Source organism: Seriola dumerili, unplaced genomic scaffold, assembly GCF_002260705.1.
Source record: "Seriola dumerili isolate Sdu_G_001 unplaced genomic scaffold, Sdu_1.0 BDQW01000322.1, whole genome shotgun sequence".
NCBI lineage: Eukaryota > Metazoa > Chordata > Actinopteri > Carangiformes > Carangidae > Seriola > Seriola dumerili.
In genome coordinates, this window is record NW_019174577.1 from 2,988,414 (window position 1) to 3,011,892 (window position 23,479).

The 23,479-nt window shown below is 39.6% G+C and overlaps 1 protein-coding gene across 4 annotated transcripts in view; it reads right to left on the reverse strand.

The window, feature by feature from the left end:
- The window catches only part of LOC111232198 (guanine nucleotide-binding protein G(q) subunit alpha), a 28,023-nt gene extending 5,347 nt beyond the window's left edge, over window positions 1–22,676 (reverse strand). Inside the window, exons 1-5 of one of the 4 annotated variants that reach the window (XM_022759601.1) lie at window positions 21,489–22,675; window positions 5,016–5,200; window positions 3,278–3,432; window positions 2,706–2,834; window positions 2,019–2,147 (exon numbers count right to left, since the gene is read on the reverse strand). In XM_022759601.1, coding sequence (XP_022615322.1) covers window positions 2,019–2,147; window positions 2,706–2,834; window positions 3,278–3,432; window positions 5,016–5,200; window positions 21,489–21,624 — 734 coding nt within the window. In that variant the 5' untranslated portion in view covers window positions 21,625–22,675. Of the gene's footprint in view, window positions 1–2,018; window positions 2,148–2,705; window positions 2,835–3,277; window positions 3,433–5,015; window positions 5,201–21,488 lie in introns of all 4 variants that reach the window. The other 3 variants (XM_022759600.1, XM_022759598.1, XM_022759599.1) reach the window with 3 other exon arrangements.
- Between the last annotated feature and the right edge of the window lie 803 nt (window positions 22,677–23,479).

Below are 23,479 nucleotides of genomic sequence, written 5' to 3' on the forward strand. Positions count from 1 at the left end.
GCTACGGCCCTGTCAGCTGCAAGCAGAAGTGGTTTAATCCCACATGTGCTTGTTACTATCCACATATTGGGCTGGGGGACTTCTCGTCCTGCATCAAGTGTGCTCCATGTTTAAATACAAGAATATGACAACACATACACAAATCACGAAATTGAGAAACCTCAATAATCATGCTCTTCTTTCGATAAAGCCTGACACCTCACATTCACTCCCAGTACATATTTGGATTTTTGGTCTCTTAACACAAAATTGATGTCATTGAGAGGATGTAGTGATTCACCCTCAGCAGCACAACCCAACCAAGCAGAGTAGAGCCTATCGGCTAGCTGCAGCAGGGCAGCTGGGAACCTCTTCAGCACAACGTCATTGCAAGCAGAGTTATTTCTAGCCTTGCCAAGCGTAGGAGGGGGCTGACATGATGGCTTCCTATTGATTTGCACTCTTCTGTAATCACTCTTGTTCCATGGGTCCATCTCTATCTCCTCATCTTCTCTCTTTTTTGCAAGAGAAGGAAGAAGGGAAGGGCTCTGCGTATTGATGGCAGGTCCTACGACTGTCTCTGTGCCAAATCCTGTCGCTATGTGTCTCTGGGCAACACAGAAAAGCTGGGACTATCACATACAAATACTGCCTTTTATGAGCATTTTAGTTTCTAGGTTTGCATGTTCCCAACCTTTTAAGCTTGGGAATCTTTATGAAGCATCCATATACAATTACTCATTATCAAGGCCTGTTTTTATCGTGCCAAATAACAGACTGAAGTTGAGTGATAATGTAGATACATATAGAAACTAGGGCTACAATAAAAAAAATTTCATTATCAATTAATCTGCCGATTATTTTCTGGATTAATTGTCTGATCTATAAATTGTCAGAAAATAGTTAAAAATGCCGATCAAAATTGCTCAAAGTGATCATGGTGCTTTTTTATCCCACTGGAAGTCCAAAACCCAAAGATGGTCCACTATCACATAAGCCAACACCCCCCCCCCCCCCCCCCCCAAAAAAAAAAAACATTAAGACTGTAACTCCTGAATGTTTGCTTGGAATTTCTGCTTGAACTGCTTTTTTTTGGGATTCAGACTGCCCGCCTATGCATGACGGATTCATAGGACACAATGCATGCTTTTAATCTGGTGCAATTTTTATTTTTTTTGACAATGACCTCGCTGTTCACTCTCTTAATAACAAAGCTGTATTAAATTATTGCTAATGCAAACAGAACATTATACTGCTGCAGCTTCACATTAAAAGCATGCTACTGGTTAAAAAATAGGGAGGCTTTTATTGTTAAGAAATTTCACAGGCATCTACAAAACAATACAATGGTCATTTTCAGCAATTATTTTTTCAGGGGGATGATTATTATTGATATATGATATATTTTTACAAGGCAGTAGCAGAACAAGAAGGAGCAGCCACAGTGAGCTGTTAGATGATGAACTGCAGGTGAAAGGCTGTACACCTCCATCTTCTCAGAAATGTAACAAATGTGTGGAAAACACACTGCACTGTGCGCAGCATGAAATCAGATCATGGTTGTAATTCTTTATCAACACACCAAAATTGTTTGGCTGTGCTGTAAACGAATACACCAGTTACTCCTCTGTTGTGTTTCTGACAAAGTAGATGCTCAGGGAATGTTCTGCATTAGTACTAAACCACACTTGTTGTTACCATGGTAACCATGGGTGTCGCAAAAATCAACCTGAACTTAAATCTTAAGATTTATAACTTTAAACGACTAATCAATTATCAAAACAGATTTTCTGTTGATAATCTAATTGACTAATCATTTCAGCTTTGGTAGAATCTACTGCAATAATACACATTGAATGAACTGTAAATATCAAAATAGATTGGAGACATAATTAGACATTGGGTTTAAATGCACAGATGGGGGCATAACACGTTGTAGGAAACACAGAAACATGTTGATTCAGACTTCAGAGAGCCTTTTGGATTTTTAAATGAATGAAAAACTGGGATTAGTAAAAATAGTGTAGTTCTTCTTCTACCTGAAAATGATGCTTTGCAAGTCGAAAGGGTATTCTATGATCCCAGTGGTTGGGATTCGAACCCTAAGCACATCTTGTTGGGTCGGTAGATAGGATGGTTCAGCAATACGATCCAGATCACTTAGATAGCTAGAGACAGGAAAGACAACAAAAGACATAGGGAGGAAAGAGAAAGTGAAGCATAACAGCAGATACAGCACACCCCCTCCAAAAGCAAGTGGAACAGTCCAGATGTAACAAAAGACTTTCCCAAGAGTTATGAGGGGATTAGGTGCCATTTAGTACCATCACCCCACAAATTTTCTCTTAGAAATTTAGCTTCATCCTTGATGGAAGCTCTCAAAGACAAAAACAACCCTCTGCTCCCCCTCAAAGTGCTCATTGTGAAGGTTTGCATGTTTAAGGGAAGCAGGAACCTTTAACTTGATGATTTAGCACGAAGAGGCCAACTTTGACTGTCCGGGTGAAAATAAAACTGCCTTTCTAGTGAGTGTTGACAGGAGGGCTGGGGCCTGTTTTTGAGGCCAGTCTTTGAGAGTGCACCATCAGGGATGTGTTAAAGTGCTGAGCCCTGCTGTGCAGCACAGGGTAGATGGACATAGCGGCATCGACGGTTTCCAACTGACTGACCAACTGTCAAGCAGCTAGCCAGCCAGTGACATCATCGGCAGCACTTGACGCCAGTACCTGAAAACAATATTCTGCAGGTCAAATGGGTACTCAATGATGCCGGTGGTGGGTACTCGAACCCGTAGCACATCCTGCTGAGTGGGCACGTACCCCAGTGTTGCTATTCGTTCTAAATCACTAAGGTAACTGTGGAGGGGGAGGGAACATATGACAGAGATGCACATGTAGGCAAACTGCACACATTTATATGATAAGTACAGACACCCAAACAATTGCTCTCTGTCAAAAACATACAATTACAAAATAAACATGCATACAGGCAGCAGGAGCTCATAAAAAATACACAAATACTTCTATGCATAAAGTTGAATTCTTTCAGTCTTTTCATTTTTCCTTTTAAAGAGCCACATTAGTCTGAAATGGACTGATGAAGGTTTCTGTGATATTATTATGATTCGTTTATAAACCTGCCAACACTACCTCTTTTTCCTGGCTCTCCCCATCTGCAAGAACTCGCTTCCCTTCCTCTGCTTGAGTGTAACAGTCAGAAAACTACTAAAAAAAAGTTTGAGACTAATTCGCCATTTCTACACATAAACTAAATAACCAGTCATTCATTGCAGACGTACTATTTGGTTGAGTCGGAGAGCTGGTACTCTCTCCTGCGATCATAGGCCTCCTGGATGCCAGGATCAGCCCACAGCATCTTTATCGCGCCGATGTACGGCTGATCGAATGATGACACCTTCTCGACGTCCACCTCGCGCACCACCTGGGCATTATTCTAAGAGAAAAGTAACAAAGCAAAAGAGAAAACTTTGAACAACAGCATTTGGACACAGTGCTTTTGGATTTTATGTGAAATGAAATCCACATGTAATGCTGTCCAAATACAACATATCTCCAAATCCCCAAGTGTTTGATTTTCAAAATCCTGAGGAATATATTCATGTAGTGAACACAATCGCAACCTCTGTAGTGCTACATTCAATTAAGTGTACATCCCCACTTTTAAAATGTCCTTTTCATTTAGATATAATGGTAAATTCTCACTGGCTATATTTCACTGGAGAAGAACAGTTCAATTTACTTTACATCTTATTTTACTACCAGATTTATGACCAATTTAAATGTGGTTTGCATGAGATAAACTGGACACACAAGTGTTGGACTGAGCAGTCAGGCACAGTGATTATTGGCCATGCTGACAGTAGCCCGGCATTTCATAGGAGACCGACTGAGAATTCACACTAAGACACAGAGTGGCCTCTGTTGCTTGAATGAAGTCATTTGTCACCATGAGGAAGACACAAAAACTTCTCACCAATTACAATTCAAGTCATTCAACTGAAAGGCTGAAACGTAAATGAAAGTAGTAACTGATTCACCCAACCCACCCACAACATAGTGAAACATAGCTTAACGGCCACCATTTATCATCGTGCATCATGACAGCTCTTACATTACTGAGAGGACTCTTGTTTGGTTAAAGTGAAATCATTTAATCTGAGTAAATCGAGTAAAAGAGTACTCCTCTGATTTGATATATGACAGTGTCAGTCTCACAATGGACAAAAAGAAAAAAAAAAGATCAAATTAATAAGCAGAATCAGACATATCACCCTTTTCATTCCACACATTCTGTTTCCTGGCACCTAAACTATCCACAAATGGGTTCCAGAATCGGGTGTTTTATTCTAGCAGCAGCTAATTTAGCCTCATGCTCCAACCCACGCTGACTTAAGTGACATCACTTGAGGTAATTTATCAGATTTTGCGCAAACCTTCAAAGCTTTACACATCCTCTTTTCACATACAGTCGGGTCCAAAAGTCTTAAGTCTGAGACCAGATTCAATTGTATGGGGACAGACTTTGATGTGTAAAATTGGAGTTCCTGTTTAACCATGTCAGTGGTTAAAAATACTATTACACACTAAGCATTGATTAAAATAAAATATCTTTAGGTGTTACTTTATTATTGAAGCGTTAAAAAGGACCAATATGTATTTTATGTAGTTTTTGCCGTTGCTACATAGCCCATGTTAGCAACAGCTGTTTACTTCAAAGTGCTCCTTTGAGAGTCAAAAACGTGACGTGTCTAAACAAACAGCGCTCTAACTGACCTCAGATTCTAAAACAAATGTTGCAAAATCCTGGTTTGTGCACAAAACTATATGACATCATCTTACAAATAGTTTGTTCTTGTACGATCCCATTACTCATACGAAGGAGTTGATGGAGAAAATAAGTTTGGGTCTCTAACCAATGTACACATGCCTCACAAACTAGAAAGTATTTGGATGTACCTATGTTTCATTAACTGATCACGCATTAACATTTTCACCCCAGCACTTGACAGTACACACCTTATTCTGTTCATACTTGTACGGGATCTTGAGGGTCTCAGTTGCGCGGATCATGGCCTGCATGGAGGTGAAGATGTTCTGGTACACCAGTTTGGTAAAGCCCTTCTTGTCTTCGTCTGTGTAGCCTGACCCATGGATTATTCTCATCTGCTTGATGAAAGTGCTCTTGCCACTCTCTCCAGTACCTGAAAGGAAGAGACAAAGACATACAAGGTTAGTGGTCAGAATTAGATATGCTACATTGCTGATAGGGTGAAAAGTTACAAGTTCTCTTCCCACTTTTGCCAAGCCCCAGGAACAAAATACAACATTATAGTCACCTACAGTAAAAACTAAAATGAGATGTGGTGATAATTCTTGTGTGCAGATAAAGATATAATATAAATACATAGAATAAAAAAATATAGATATAATGTGAAACCTGCTAAATGAGGCAAACTGTGCTTGGAATGAACAAGTAATGAAAATAACATTTGTTTGAAAAATGGGTCAATACCATAATACCACAATAGCATAATAATAAAGGCAAGCTGCATCCCACCTCCACCTGAGAATGAATTAAAAATACAATCAAATGTATCATATAATCATGTAGTGCTTCTGCTGCTCTAAGAGCAAACTAAGCAAAATAAAATAAAAAAGACAAATTGTGGCCTTTTAATATAACTTATTTCTGTGGTAATAAACTGGCCTGTCCATGCAACAGGCTGACCTTGTCTCTCCACCTACACCCTGGTGCTGATACACAAGACTGTGAAGGAATCCACACCATCATGCCCCCAGGCAATAGTCCAGACCTCAATACTAACCCCAGTCTCTGTGTTTTACCCATACAGGCTGCTCAGCTGAACTGGTCATGTTTTCACATGGTCTCAGGTCCTGGTTCACTCACTGTGAAATTACCTTTGATGACCATGAAAACAGTAAAATGTTCCCATTTTCTGTATGTGTATTTACACAAATGAGAAAAAATGTATCCTCAAGTTTTTGTTTTATTGTTACTACACTGGGGCACTTTGAGGCAGAATGGCGTCCGAAATTCTGATGATCAAGCAATGTGAGCGTTGCATAATTTGGTGTAAGTGACTCTAGATAAGAATTTAGACTAAAAGCCTAAAATATATATGACAAATGTTTGTCTGGGTCTAATTGTGGTCTAGCCATTGTCCTGCAAGTCAAAAAGTCTCTTGTCATCTTGGTTCTAGTGTCCTGAGATGTGCACTGCATTGTTTTGGCCGTGGTTACCACAGAGGCCTGACTGACAGTCTGGGTAAGTGGAGCAGCCCAGAGTAACCAGATGAGGGCTGCATGGCTCACCTCAGCTCAACAAAGAGTTGGGTAAACTGAGTTCACTCCTCCAATTTTGTATCACAGTGACCATGCATATGCACATGTGCATAAAGCACACGGAAAGACCAAGTCATAGGGAAGAAAACTTGCACATGCTGAGACAGAGACACACTGAGCCCCACAGATCCCTCTAACACACACTAACTTCTCCACGAGAGCTTCCACTGCAGGATCTGTATCTTTATATGGGCATATTCTGTGAGCAAACTACCACTCTAGGCTTAGGAGATGCCAGAGTCAGGATGAAGGCATCAGAATTTTTTATACTGTGGTCATCAACCACAGAGGAACATTCAGAAGACAAGGCAGGTAACCCAAACTCAACCTCTAGTTTCACTCTGCAGCTCTCTCCAGAACAATCCTCCTCTCTTCCACCCCCATTTCACCACCTATTCTCTACAACCCTACTCGAGCTCTCCACCGCTCATCTCTCCATCTCACTTCTCCCAACATTCATGTCTGAGTCACTGCAGTTTCAGCCACAGTACACTCTCTGGTCTCTACCTTTCACATGTCTTTGTTCTACTGATCTAAACTAGGGCTGCAACTGACAATTAGTTATTATACTTTTTCTATTTATCATATAACTCTTTAGTTGATACATTTTTTTTTTTTTAAAATGACACATGCCAATCACAGGTTTATGGAACCCATAGAGATGTCAGTGATGTGTGTAGTTTGATCAATAAAAAAAACTGATATGGAGAAGATATGCTCAGAGGTGATGGACAGACTTTAAGAATGATGATTTTGCATGGCCTGTTTTTGTGTCTGTTTTTTTTCAGCATCAATGTATTACTCCCACAGACCAAAAGACTGCAGCCTGAAGAACAATTTCATGCAAATGACAGGTTAATTAACAAACAAGTGCACACCAAAACACAAATCATAGTTTCTGCATCTGTACAGCTGTGAGTGTCCTCATTAGGGATGTTCCTGATGACTAGTTTCCCTGTTGAATGGAAATTTAAATTTTGACTAGCTGACTGGTCCGAAAGTAAGAAAACACTTATTTAACAGTCAAAATTGCCAAGGTGAGCTGTACTATGTTTTCAGAACAAGTGGGATCACAGCTTCTGAAGGGAAACAATAAATCTGAATGAAAGAAATGATTTAATCATCTAGTCAACTAATCGCACACATTCCTAGTGCTCATGGAGTAAATTTTGTCCATGTCCATGAGGGTCTGCACGGATTGTTGGTGTGGAAACACAAACACAGATCCAGTGGAGTATAAACAGAGCTGTGTACATTACAAAGTGTAACAAGTAACTAAAGTGTCCTCGAGGGGCTTAATATGCGTCTCCTTAACAGTAGGTGATACTAAAACACAGGATCAATAACATGAATCTCACCCCACTACTCAAGCTCCTCGCTGGGAGGTGAAACAAGACAAAGAGTCAACAGCCATTCTAGCGGGACTGTGAGGCACAGCAGTGCTTTTTACCATGTTCACCAACTTAGTTTAGTGAGTCAGCATGTTGTCATTTGCTAAAACACAAAGTACAGCTGAAGATATTTAGTCATAATGTATAAAAAAGTATTGGACAAATAAATAAAATTTTGGCAGGCCAATTGATATTTCACTCAATGCCACAACTCTCAGCTTAGCGTACTAGTGACACTGATAATGTTTACAGCCACACTGTCTGGGAAGAACTGTAGTGGCTGATTAGATAATGGAATGTGCTTTGTGTTATAAAGTACAGCTGGTATTCCCAAGGCAAAGTAGCTGAAATGTCTTCCAAGGATGACTAGAGTCAAGTTTGACTGTCACTGACTGAAGAGCACAGTTGAGTGTACAGTGAAGGAGCGCCCTGAGCGCTGCTTGCCCTCTAACCAGACAGGATCTTTCACTGTGGAGAGCAGGTCAGGCAACATTGGAGTTTCCCCTTCAGACAAAGTACGTCTTTGACAGAGGGACATAAATAGCAGTTGTCAAGAAATAGCACTGGAGAGTTCACTTTCTCATTGACTAAAGAGCTGAACAGAAGGGAGGGGTGTTACTAGGATGTGAGGAACGGAGTAAGGAAAAAGAAAAATACTAAATATATTTTCTCTGCTTTCCTTTTCCTCACTCAGTGTCCAGAGTAGATAGAGGTAAGTTTAAAACTGACAAGCAGAGAATGGAAGGAGTAGACATGGGATAGAGACATCAAGTTTGTGGGCTAATTGTGTACGTGTGTGTGCGTATTTGTGTGTATTTGAATTTTCCAAGCAGACACACAAACAGAGGAGAGGGGCTTGTCTTGCAGACATGATCAGCTTAATTCAACAGATCTCATTGTTCCTCTGCCTAACTGGAAAACCCAGCAGAAGCACTTCTCATGGACAAGCTACTGTACATTCACTGGAGCTACTCCTGAGGGGTAATGGTAGTTCCCATGGCAACTCCTGCTCTGGACTCATAAATACATGGCACAAAACACCAGCTGATGGGCCCAGCTGATAGGCTTCAGTACGTCTCCACAGAGCCCAGCCAAACATGCAACTATAGCGTGCAATTTTTTAATCCTACAACATCCTCAGCCACTATTCTCCTCTCGGGCGAAGGGAATTACAAAGTTATGGAAGCAACACAAATAAAGATTTGAATCTCATGCATCTTCTTCTCCTCTGAATATTGACCTCTTGAACTTTCAATCTGAATTTTGAAATTGCACAACTTGAAATGGATTACTGATCATTTCAAAGAAGGGAATTAAGACCACATATATTCAGATAAGACGGTTTTAAAAGTAAAATATTTCAGTGCTATAAATTCAGTCGTATTTAAGCTTCAGCATTATATGTTCAGTTCATTATATGTTCAGTTACAATTAGGTAATTAGTCGACAGATGATTCAAATTATTATGGCTATTATTTGCCCTAGTAAAAGTACTGAAAGCTAAAATGAAAGCATTTTTCCATTTTTTTTTATAAGGCATGTATCAATATTAAAAACATATTGCGTAATTATCTAGTTCAGAAATGTAATAGCACAAAATTTTAAAAAAGGAACTAAATCAAATAGAAGCAACTTCTAAAAGCACTAGCTCCTACAATTCCCATAATGCAATCCAATCGGATCTTTTCATAGAACTCACTGCTTGGTAAATTCTCTTTTAAACTCCATGTTGTCACTGCAGTTTGAAACGTAAGCTTTCTGTTACAAATTTGTAGTCTATAATTTGAGATAATCCCTGAAGAAAAGGTTATGTCATTCTGAAATAAACATCATTGGGCAACATTGTACATCATGTCTCAAATTACAAACACAGCTAGCCATCTCTGCTTTTCCTAATAGCAAGAAGAGGTGGTCCCTACAGGCCTCACCTCCTTATTAAGATTCATATACAAAACAAATAAAATGAGGCCAAAAGTCATGTAAGAATTAGCTGATAAAGTAGAGACTTCACAACTTTAGAGCACAGAGAACCAACACAGGCTTATCAGAGACCTTGAGCCATTTTGAAATCCCCAACACAGCAAAGTGAGGAGAAGCCCAATAATCACACAGCCGTGACCGTTAACCGAGGCAGAACCGTGTCACTCTGGCCACATCATGCACTGACCAGGGTATTAGTCATTCTGCTAAATAACCATTAACTCACAAAGAACAGGAGAAAATAGTTGAAACAGATCTGTTTCATCGGTTCAGGCCAGCTGGAGGCCACAGCAGACATTTCAGCTCCGGTTTACATGAAGAGTAATAACTTGAAGCAGAGTTTGGCATCCACGTTGAAAGGGAAAGAACAAAAGGGAGTCAAGCAGACAAGAGGGAAAGGAAGGAGGTGCAAAGTGTGACAGAGTGGGGGAGAGGGGCGCGCTGAGTAAATGATTCCTTAAAACTTCCCCAAGCACATCAAACAGGAAGCTATGTCCACTTGAGCTCAGTGTTGGGAAAGGCTTGCTGAAGGCCTGTCTGACTGTACGGAACTAAATGACTGAATGACTGTCTAGAGGCCTGTTTTGCCCGCAGGAACTTTTCCAATAACATTTTTTAGAACCTAAGCTCTATTTTGACCAGAAGAGCCAAGTTCTAGGTTTAGTTCCTGGGTCATAGTTTCTGCATATTGGGGTTAACCTTGTCATACTGAGCGTCACTGACTGGGCAAACAAGGTTCACGATTGCTGCAGTTTGTTTATAGCATTTATTCTGATAGCAAGCACACAACAACTGTATCAATATGAGGCATTGGTGGAAAGTAACCAGATACATTTACTTAAGTATTGTACTTCAGTACAATTCTGGAGTGGTTTACTCGAGTATTTGCTTTTTTGTTACTTCATGGCTCTAAACCACACAACTGTACTTTTTGTTCCACTGGATTTATTTAAAAACTATAATTAGTCTTCTATTAAGAGTTAAAAATCTCCAATGGGTGTTCAATTGGGTGACTACGAAGGCCAGAGTATGATTCTTATTTTCATGAGCATGACACTATAAAAGGGCCTCCTCATACCCTGTATGGAAGCATAACGATTTGTTATGATCTCCGTTCATTTATTCTGATCTTTCCTTTAACTTGTTACCTGTCGGCATGTTTGATTCAGTGTAATAAGGTACGCGAAAAACACTGAGCAGATCCTCGCTAGTCTATACTGTTTTACTGTGTTTTCAACAACCCATTCAACTACAGCTGGTTTCCTTAATTCAAACATCACGCTTGCACAACCTTGAGTCACAAACCACACCATAAATGCTTCATGAACACCTAAACCATTGCTAAACCACTGACTGTCTAATTTGCTTAATAATTGTGGTTCTTGAGATGTGGTGGCAACACAAATGTACACAAGGGACTTTTAGATCCTGGGGATACTTAGTTCCTGACATCCATTTCCTGACTAAAAACACTATTTGCTAACTTTACTGTCTGACAAGACTGGCTGGCTGACTGATGGCATAATGCCAGTATCAGTGATGGCTCAGACTACAGGAGTTTTAGGCCAATTTATCCCTGATTCTTCCCTCCTGACAATCGAAGGATAAATCTGGTCTGGGTACCAATGTTTGGCCCAGATTATCTGATAATGTGACTCATTTAGGTTTGTTTTTTTCCTTTTTTCCTCACTGCACAGTACTACTAACATTACAGTCTCTATTTTGTTTACATCCTTTTCCCGATGAGATCACGTGAGATGAGATCACATGTGGTGGTGCATTGCTCCCTGTGGCATGACAATCTTTATAACAGCCGTGTAGTGTGTATAGTAGTGTGTGATGTGACATTATTTTCAAATCCTGCAGTGTGTGCATGTTTGAAATCAAAGATCAGAACATCTGTGAAGTTTCTTCTTACGTGCGTGATACAAACCGATTTCAAAATTGGTTAGGAGTTTAAAACTCTTGAGTCTGAGCCCTACTTTACTTGGATGCTACAGTCACTATCACCTCTAGGATGGGCCAGGGCTGCAACACAATACATAGAAGTCTTTGACATAACATCAAAACTGCTACATCTTCACTTTCTTCTTATAAACACAAATTAATATTACATTTTTGACAAGCATGATATTCAAACATGGCTATTAGTAATTTGCAGTTCTTTTGTATTGAATTGTATTGAATGAAAGTTCCTGGATTGCATTACAATGTTAGGTGCTCCTGTATATATATGCCTTCACAAAGCAGACATTTATTACACAGCTCTAGTATGGTGTTGCAGGCTTCTCATTTTTAGTGGTCCATTTCTCCTGCTGAGAAAAGGGCTGTTTACAATATTTTGCAGCAGGTGAGTTGCAAGAGCAAAATCACACACCTGAGAAAATGCTGGCACCAGTCTGTTAAAAACAGACGCATTTTGCAGCTGTAAAATATCCTGAATCTGCTACTTATTTTTGGCCCATCTATAGAAAAGAAATGGATGGACTAGTGGGCACCAGGCACAAACACCAACATCTACCAGGCCAGACCATTCCTCCAGCTAACTGTCCATGTTGTAACATTTACAGCTACATCTTCATCTACTCACTTCAAAGACAGTCTGAATGACCATCATTTTTCACATGCCTTCTTAATAAGAGGAAGACTAGAGGGAATAGGTAGGAGTGATGAGGATCCAGGTCTCTCCTGTGCTGCATTTGGGTGTTTGAAACATGTCTGCACTGAGCAGGCGAACTGTAAGAGCACATCTAGATCTATGAGAGAAAGAATGAAAAAAGAGACAGAGAAAGAGGGGGCAGCAAGCACAGGATCTCTATTCCAGTTTTGAGAAAATTCCTGGCATACTTTTCCTTCTAAAGGACTTGGATGTCAATTTAATCATTTTGCCTATTTTGGTTCCCATTTAATCAAAATGCTTTTTGTACTGGAACAGCAGTATTTCCCACTGGACACAGGTTTTTCAGTTTTCAAACCCTCAAATAATTGTGATCTGTCTTCAACCTCACTTAGTTGGGAACTTGCCCACCATTGATGTGTTGCTGTGTAAATATGCAAAAGAACATTGAAGCTTTTTGTCTTTAGGTATCTAGACCTGGTTCATTTTCATATGTACGCGTGTACAAACACTAATACACACAGTGACTGAACTGATAAAACAAGTGCTACAACTTATACATATAATCATTCACACGTGGTTAAGATCAGGTGGTTAGTATGTCTCAGAGTAAGTCAACAAAGTGAAACTGAAATTCAACAATTTAGTCATTTTCATAACTGTACCAGTCATCTACTTTTTATTTAAAATAATTAACATTATTTTAAATACATAAAGCTCAGAAATGAATCAAGACATTAAAAAATATGAGAAGGTTTTAACAGGGCCATATGTGTCAGCAATAACAAGCCAGACAGGCAGTGACATGAGAAGGACTGGGCAGTCTTTCACAGACCTGACTGCCACATAACTGCCGAAACTCTGGGTGTGTCAACATCAGTTTGCTCAACCAACAGAGCCGCCAGACAAACAGTGCAGAACTACAAACACCTACCTGCCTTGCCTTCGTACCACACTGTGAAACTCAATTTTTTCATCTACCAGACACTGGAGCTTAGGATTGCATATGTATACCTCTGAAAAAAGAGATGGTTGGCACGGCTGACACAGTGCTGGTATATTTACACCACAGAGGCAAACTGGACTAACACATATTTCTTTAATATCAGAGCAAGGATCATGGGCTCTATTCTGACTGTCATGTATACATTACGTCATAATTATTATCAATACCAATGGGGCATGACAAATTAGTTCAATCACTTTAATTTCTAAAAAGTAAATAAAAAGATGAAAATAGGTAATAAAAGCCTTTCTGTGTCCATCTCATCCATTTCTGTATTCATCCACAGTATGTTTCACAGCATGGAACACCCATTGATATAGTGTGAGGAAAAAAACATTAAAAAAAAAATTGAGACACTTCTCAGTGAAATGCTGAACAATTAAACCGCACCACACATTGTAGCCTCCAAAATGACTATAATGTTTTAAAACTGAGCATTATAAACTTAATGAAGGTATTTATTGCGATATATTAGGATGGAACTCTCACAATGCGACTGCTTGTTGTCACACACAGATAACTGAACTCAGCAATATCCTGGGTTTCCAGTGCGAAAGAGGGGTACAACGTTAGCATAGGCAACTGTCTTATGATCCTGACATACCCACATACTTACACTTTTTTTTTGCACTGTATCTATAAATGGTCAGAATTGACGTAAACTATGTAAAGAAGCAAGTGTAGACTTGAGATAAAACACAGCTACGAAGCCATTAAGAGCCTTTTTCAGCACAAGTTTACTAAAAGATTATATCATTACTCTCTGGTAAAAGGCTAAACTAAGATCAAATTAGGGCTGCAACTGATTATTTTAACAGTCTATTCATTTTTTTTTCAGTTTAGTTTTTTAGTTTATTTTGTCTTATCAACAGAAAAAACCTAATCTATTCCCCTCAGATTGATATGACACAGTGAAAAGCAGCAAATCCTAAAATTTCAGCTGCTGAAAACAAGCAAATAGTATTTCTTTTTTTTACACTTAATAATAATAATAATAATAATAATAATAATAATAATAATAATAATAATAACAATAATAATCTATTTATTATCACTGATTCATTTTCTTTTAATTGACTTAACTTTTAACGAACTAGTAATTTCAACAATACACTGGATGACAACTATAAACACCTGATGCCCAACACAATCAATGCAATGTTAGACCACCAATGGCTGGCAATGCTTCCTGTTGACTGGAAAAAGGTGCCACACAAGTTACATTGGGTCAAGAAATAAATAGATGTCCTGGCTGTAATTTATTAAGCAGAGTAATGAAAATGTATTCAGTATCCCACTGATAGCCGTGACGTACAGGCAGGATAACTGGTTGAAAGGGTTTGATCTGTTTAGACACAATTTACTGCAAGGTGGAACAGAACAGAAAGTATTTCAATATAAACAATATGATATTGGCTAAAATAACTGGCACTTAGTTGTTTTGGTCACACCAGAGAGCCAGGCCAGGCTGTACGAGTCTAGCAATTTGAGATTTCTGGGTAATAAGCTCACGTGGGTGATGATTAGCATTATCAACCTTGGCTGAGAGTCAGTCAGTGCTGGTAGACATACAGCTGTGGGAGTAAGGATACAGGAAGGCATCTGCCAACTCTGCCTTCAGCATTGCTATTGTGCCTGTGAGGATAGCTGGGATAGCACAGGGCAGCCCTAATGATGACCCATGATGCTACTGTACGTACACAGGCTCTCACAAATCTCTTTTGGGTTATTTTAACACTGTGTGTGTGGGTTGTTCATCTGTATTGTCTGAAATTTTGTTATTTCTACAGAAGCCAGCCATGGCTGTCGTTACCTTGGCAGCAGCTAACAGGGATCCAAATAAATATGGCTAATAGAGGGCTTATCTGTTTGGCTTACTGTAAGACTTACTAAAAGAAACCATAATAGGCGTAGGTAGGCTCCATGCATGAGACATCCTTGGGTGTTGCCAAAAAACAAACACTCATTAACCCAGAAACTACCAACCTGTTTGAGCGGTGTGCACATTGACAGATGAAGTGTGTGCTCAGTGTGTGTGCGTGTGTGTATATACTGTATCCTGACTCCCATTTCAATTACGAGTTCAAGTAAATATCCTGTGCCTAGTGCCTTAGCTCATTCAGGTGTACAGAATGTGCTCCTGATGTCGTGGATTTGAATCTGGCTCATAACCGCTGCTAGGTGCCCTCTTTTTCTACTGTTCCTCATGGGGAGCTTTCACATGACGAACGCCGTGTTTACTGCCCACACAAGCAGCCAGTACACGAGAAGAAACTGAATCCAGGTAGCTATGTTTGAGAGGGTGAATGACAAAATTAGATCAAAGTTTTAGATTCTATTTTTGCTCCAAGCTTCATATTTTTCTTAGGTGGTTGCTGCAGAGTTGTGCAACCACCATCCTTCCTTAAACTATTTTTCTATGCACTTGATGAAATAAAAAATTCATTGGAAAAGGTATGCTGTATTTATAAAAAATGACTCAAATTCCTATATATTTGTATCTTGAATCTCGAATATGAAGCAAATCTGACTGAGATCTGACTGAGAGCAAAAGCTTAGTTATGAGATCCATCCATCCATCCATCCATCCATCCATCCATTACACATACCGCTTATCATTATCCTGGAGCCATATCCAGCTGACATTGGGCATTGTACCCTGCACACCCTTAACAGGTTGCCGTCTATCATAGGGTAGTTACAAGAGTAGACCTTTTTTTTTTTTTATTGTTACATTCAAGCGTATTGAATATTGTATTGAATATTTTTTATATTAAAATTGGGCCATGTGACAACTTGCATATGAAAGGGGTGGGTTGCCAATTCCCACAGTTGAACCAACAGTTCCTATCACCTGACTCCGCGCTTCTCCTCAGCTCTAAAAGAGCTTTGTAGCATCTTTCTGCTCATGGTTCAGCTGTCTAACCTGCAATTTCACTATTTTCATTCACTCTTACTGTTCTCAGTGTCAAACCCCACTGTACACTACCTGCTCAAAACCAAACAGCAGACAGGCAAGGTTAGTGAATTGCTGGTGAATACAGTGGAACATTTAGCAGCAAAACAGCCAGAATTTTCCTCTCTGGAGTTTGTAGAGCTAAAAGAGAGGGAATGTTGGAGTTTGTGTTTTTGTTATAAATCCTCCGACATTTGCAAAAGGTGGTCTTTATTTGACATAAGGCAACATACCTCTCCTGCTGCAGACTACATTTGTCTGGTTACCTAAGATTTGACCTTTAAGAATATAAAATTATGAGACAATCATTAATTTGTCAGCGATTGGGCCTCAAACATACACAATGCTGAACATACAGTTTTGGATTTAGTAAGAAGCAGGGAGAGGTGGCACCTCCTCTTATAAAGCTTGTAAAATGCATTAATCAAGACAGTTTTAGAACAATAATATACACAAATCAGGCACAACATTAAAACAGGTAACTGGTTACCTGTTTTAATGTTGTTGCTGATTGGTGTATTTGTGTTTAAGGAGTTAGTCAAATGTTCCTGATTTGCCTGCTATGAAACACGTTTTACCATATAAACATTAGAAAAAAAATATGTCACACTTGTGGAGCAGTGCATCAGTACACATTAGTACACGTTTTACAGGTTTTTCCATCCATATAATTGACTTAACCTTCAGTCAACAGTAGATCTACATAGAAGTGTCTCACTGTCACAAGTCACTGTTTGCACACTTCTACAATGCGTAACATAAACTTTCTGTCTCAAATACTATCCTTTGTTCTCATTTTAACAAGGTACTTTTATGACATATCTTTATAGTTGTTACAACATACCAGCTCAATTTGTTTACACAAAACAAAAACCTCTCATTGATATGTGGTTAAATTTCTTGCTATAATATAAAATATATAAGTTAGTACATCATAGTCCTGAGAAAAATATATCACAAAAATATGCGAATATTTTGTCATAAAGAAAAAGGCGATTTTTATAGTAAATGATCAAATTCAAGATCAAGGGAAATGAGGCTTATTTCTGATAACTGTCTGACCCTTGCTAGTGAACAGGAAGCTAACTCATCATCAGATACTCTACATTCTTCAGTGTTCATCTGATAATTTTGGTTAGTGAAAATAATGTAAAAGTTGACATCAGCACTTTAAAAAATATATGCAAATGACTGTAACTGTTCCGCTCCTATTTACTCCAGAAAGCTCACAAACTGGTGTCGTTACTGCAGCTCCCTGGGCTCCGGCTGTAGACATTTAATTACTTGTGGCTTTCATTAGCTACAGAGCAGAAGGCAGAGCACTCCTCTGACCCTGACTCTTCCTCAGCCTGCATGACTACCATTGCATTAGCTAACCACACCATCGAGAAAAGCTAGCCTGTTGCTGATAAACAGCTGGAATAAATGCAGCTGCTTAAAACATCAGACAAAACCACCAATGCTCCTTATAGATAGCATAGAAGCATTTCACACTGCTTCAAACCAAACTTCAAACAACTACAGTATAACCACTACATTTAAATAAAAAGTTTTTGAGCTTCTTACGTAGTTCAGAACAGCATAATCAACTAATGTGAGTCAGAGCAATACCAAGCTTGACTATTTCAAGCTGAAAACTGATATATTTGGTTACAGCTATAGTGTTTTATGATCTACCAGCAACACTGGTAAGCAAACAACAAAAACTTTGCCAAAGTTTTTTTCCCCAAAGTGATAAAAATATAAAATCAACACTGAATTTAAGAAGTCATAAGCCACTGCATTTAAAAGACTTAAGCCTGAGACATATGCAGCCAAAAACACAATAAAAAGCTACATCAAGTGTGAAGGCCTGTAACAGAATCAAAGAGGTCCATAATGAGTTCCAAATAAAGTGAGACAACCAGAGCGCACTATAACTCACTCTGTAGCTAGACAGTGTTTACATCCTTTTGACACAAGCCTAAATAATGTGACAGCTAACTCCCACCACATTTTAAAACAAAAAATGGCTTCTGCAATTAGTGCTTTAACATTTTCATCAAAAAATTTGGGTTGCGAGGACAGAAAAGGGATCTCTTCCAAATCCATCTCATTCAATGAGTCACATTTACAGCATCTCATCTGTGAGCAGGAAAAGCAGGACAATAACAATGTTTCTCTGCCAACAACACTTTTATATTCTAATCAATGTTTGGCAATATGTTGGCCAACTGAACCAACAGATGCCTTTTGTGTGATGCCAACCATTAACACACAAGCAAGGCCAAAAGACTTGGAACCTTTAATTCCATAAGCGGAGAAGCAGTGCGTCGACAGAGACGTCATAATACACAAAAAAATATCAACAGATTCCCGACCGTTTGATACCTGTTATTTCATATTTGTTACTTTGCATAGATATAGCTGGACAACTCTACTCAAACTGACAATGCCTAATTGAGGTCTTGGAGACTCAGACATTGGTGGTTAGCAATATTCAAAACCCAGTCCAACCAGCCCCTTTTAAATAGAGATCCCACTCTATTGCCATTAAAAAAGACCCCTCAGTATGTAGCCTTGGCTTGTTTACACTGAACCAAACAAAGCCAGTACATTGCCATGCCAATGTGTGATTTTAGATAACATGCCAGTGACAGCATCGCTGTCTGTCCCACCATCCCGGATCATAGATGACAATAAGACTATTACTTCCTACCTCCGCTGCCGGCTTAAAAGCGGAACAACAATGCGCGTGCACCCCTCCCCCCTTTCCATCTTCATAATTTTATTCTTTGTGGCAGAATAAAGGTGCAACATTCCCACGTCCAACATTCTGTGTAAAGGGGGCCACTGATTCACCACTCAAATGTGATTAATCTCAAGCAATATTGGTATGGGCCTCAAAAATCCAGTATCAGCTCGACAGTAGAAGTAACTAACAATCCTCTAATCAAAAGGCCCCATTTCAAATTGTCATTTCAAGTGTCTTATGTCTGGAAATCCAAATATGATTTGAGTAGATCTGCAACTATAAGCTGATTGACTTAAAATTAATCTCCAACTATTTTGATAATCCATTATTTGATTTGAGCCATTTTTTTTTGCCAAACTTTTCTGGTTTTCTGGTCTTTTATGATAGGGAACTGAATATCTTTCGGGTTTGGAGTGTTGGTCGAATAAAACAGATCTGTGCAAATGTCACCATGGGATTTGGGAAATTGTGATTGGCATTTTTCACCATCATTTCACTACATGTAAATTATGGTTTGTCTCACTCCATTCCAGAGGGTCCTGAGAGCACCTGAAGCTGTTTGGTAAATGCCACAAACTCCAAAATAAAAATGACCTGCGCACTTTGGCAGTTTAATTACAATACAGCCTAGCTATATAGCCAGCAACTATCCATTAACTAAAAAAACCTCACTGATAAGACGCATTTGTGAATTACAAGTGAGACAAATATTTTGTTCATACTCACAAGCTAGCATCAGATAAACAAGTTTTATTACATCTTCTGTATGACGATGACCACTTTCTTCCTGTTGCTTTAATAAGAGGGGGAGAATGACAGCTCATTTCTGAGGCATTTATTTGTCATTTCAGCTCCCACATATCACTTACTGATGTAATTAAAGTTGGAAGTTTGCATCTTGAAGAGATCCCTCTCATGCTGTCGAATCCATCCAAAATGCATGAAGCGTGAATGGAGATCTTGTTTTGTTCTATCCCACCGCCAGACTAGTTGTTGTTCTACAGGCATCTACTTGACTATTTTATTGTAGCTAGAGGGTTTCTCAATGGATCTTTCTGGAAAGCTATTCTGGTCATATTCTGAGATAAATATGCATCCACTAGTCTACTTGCTAATAAAACATTTTATATCATTGACACTAAAGCTATAACAATAATCATTCTATCAGCATTCAACAAGTGCAGCTCCCCTGAGGTTCTGGCAGAGATAGTACAACCCATAAATAGGAACTGTTTCAGAACAGAGACAAAAAACAGTCATTTATTGTAAGCTGCTTCTTCTTACAGTGTTGGAAGCTATAGGTGAGATCATCCTTAAAACCAGGAAGTGTGAATTCGGTCACCTGTGACAACAAACCACAGAGTTGCTGAAGTGTCATTTAGCATGATATTGAATCCCTGCCAATCCTAGTGACACTGTTCTGTAGCTAAACCTAAATTTTTAGCTCACTGTAGCGTGCAATTCACAAAAGAACAGCCTTTTCTGTCATTGTAATATTAAATAAAAAAAATGCTCAATGGCTCCGCTACTCTTCCATAAACATGAAAATTAGACTGTGAATGGCACAGCCTATTATCTGGAGAACAGTTATTTCCCAGAGTAGGCCACCTCAGTGGAGGCCCTCTCTAGACCAGACTCCAAGAGAGCACTGTCCCCCTTGTAGCAGACTTAATTAAAAACCAACTCTTGTTCATCATTTAAGCCATGTTTTACAGGCAGATAAAACTACAGGAAAGTGGAACACAACTAAAGGAAAGGTGTTAATAAGTGGGAACTGCTAACAGCTGGTTGTGAATGGCGTTTCTTAACCAAAGTCACACTTTACAATTTACATAATTCAGAATAAAACAAATGGTTTTTACTCACAACAAACAAATATCAACACTTTTAAATTCAGAGGACACAACACAGATTTCTGTGACCTTTAACGAAAGTCTTCATTTACAGCAAGAGACTACTCAAGCCATAAAAAACACATTATATTTGTGTACTGTGAGTTGCAGCAAAGGCATAATAATAATCTCTCCTGTTAAATTCTGTGACCAAAGATTGACAGCTATGGTAGCTTTGAGGAAACCCAGCACATATATGTAGAATGGTTGGGTAAATTTTATACACTCAAATGTATATATATCTTAAGAAGCGTATTTAAATTCATGGGTGCTCTTAGCTCTTCCACTACTAGCTCCCATTGGGCTGGAAACAGCACCTGAACCACATCTTGATTTCCCTTATCACATCACAGGCAAATCCTGTGGTGATCAGGGCAATGGGTCTTGGGCAATTGTGGGTGCAGTGTTTTGCATGTGAAGTCTATACAGTACAATCAAAGCTAGCTTTGCGTGCGTGTGTGTGTCTGTCAGAGGTAGAGATCAAGTACTAGTCTCCAGCCATGCCAGCCTCAGACAGTATGTGAAACCTTTACAAACCATGCAGGCTTACCCAGCAGAAGAAGCTTCAGCTCCCTTCTTGCATCTCTCTTGTCTCGTCGGAGTTGTTTCTCGATCTCAGCGTTGATTCGTTTGGACTCCTTCGCCTCCTCACTCAGGCAACAAGCCATCATGGAGTCTAAAGTCATCACCGCATGAGCTGAAAAGCCCGTCTGACAAGGGGCGCCGGGCTACACCTCACACAAAGTATCAAATAAATAAACCCACTCTGAGCAACAGTCCGTTTTACAGCAAGTTATTTCCAGACACTGATAACCGAGCTTGATAGGCTTGTAGCAGAATCTGGCCTTCCTTGTTGATGGTAAAACTGCTGTCAAGTGTCAAATATTTGACAGCTTAGTCAAAGTCTTGTGTAAATCCTTAGGCTACAAGGACTGACAGCTGATCACAGAAAATTTGCAATGCAACACGTCTGCAAACATCTTAGATTAATAGCGAAGGTGTAAATAACCATTTTATTTGATGTTCTTTCAAGAAAGCTAATATTAGTTTATAAGCTAAACGCAGCTAATGTTACAACCAAGCTATTGTGACAAGTTGATGAATTTTCAGCGTGCCAACACTTTTTAATCCCTTTCCCGCGTAGCTAGATATCCCGTGAGAATAACACTCATCGAAAATACGGTTTTTAATTTTAAGCTACCAACTTCGGTCCCAGAGACAGCGGGACACAATTGGCTGCCACTGCCACATTTGTACAATCCCTCCGCTGGTTGCCCGGCCGAGCGCAAGCCTAGCCGCCCCGAAACCAACACCGTACGCCCGCGCAGTGACAATGAGCGCCCGTCAAACTGTCCATCCACTAAACAAACAGAAAGGCTTTCCCAGCGTCTGCAGCAATCGACGAACAATAAGCCTTGTAACAGCCGCAATGAAACTACCGCTTCACAATTGTCCTCAGAGCAGGTATCCTCTCGCAGACCGAGGCTCCAGTGACCAGGATAGCTAAATGGACAGGCTAATTGTTAGCTGGCTAGGTTAGCTCAGCTAGGCATCCCTGGATTTGCAGCCGACTGGCTAAAAACCAGAAAGCTCGGCCTGACAGAGGACCTCCATCGCATTAAACTCGAGTTCTCCAAAGACCTCGCCAGGACCAAACCCTCAAAGTACGAAAACGTCTTACTGACAGTCAAATGGACCCCTGTAGTCCGTGCATTTTATGGCTCCTGGTATTTTTTCCTGGTGGTGGTGACCGCTCCTCGTCACCCACTCCTCAGCCCCGGTGTGGCGCTGCTGCTGACGTCGCTTGGAATAGAATTGATTGACGGAAGCAGAGCGAATGAAAACAGAGCTTGTAGGCGTTTGAGGAGGGACGTTTCCTGGATGGTTAACCTCCCAAGTTTGCTTGAGCTGAAGTCTTCCTTTTGGAGGCGTGTCGGCGAAAGCTGCTGACATTTGACTGGACGGGCAACGCCCATCTCCTGTCAAAGACCTGCACATCCCCTCACTGTACGCTCATCCTGACTGTCTCCAGAGCTGCTTGTTTTTCTTCGTCTCTGCTGCTGCCTGCAAGAGCTTCTCAAGTTCACACCTGAAACTAGGCAAACAAGCAGTGGTGGAAAGAAACTAAGTAGCCTACATTTATTCTAGTGCTGTGCTTAAGTAGCCTACAATTTAAAGTAGGCCGTTCTTTATTTGGTTTTTTCCATTTTATGATATGACTTTATATCTCTACTCCACTACATTTCAGAGGGAAATCTCCACTTCTTACTCCTCTACATCTGACAGTTATGGTAAGGCCTACAATAGTTACTTTTCAGATTAAGATTTTACATTAAAATGACTTAATTTACAATAAGCTTTAAACCAATGGTTTCCAACCTGTTTGGCTTGTGAAAAAAAAAGGCTTTGTCAGTTTTGAGGTACTGGTACTGGTACTTTATTATTTCCATTTTGTGCTGCTTTATACATCTAATACACCACATTTCAGATGGAAATATCATACTTTTTACTCAACTACATTTTTTTGACAGCAGGATTAAG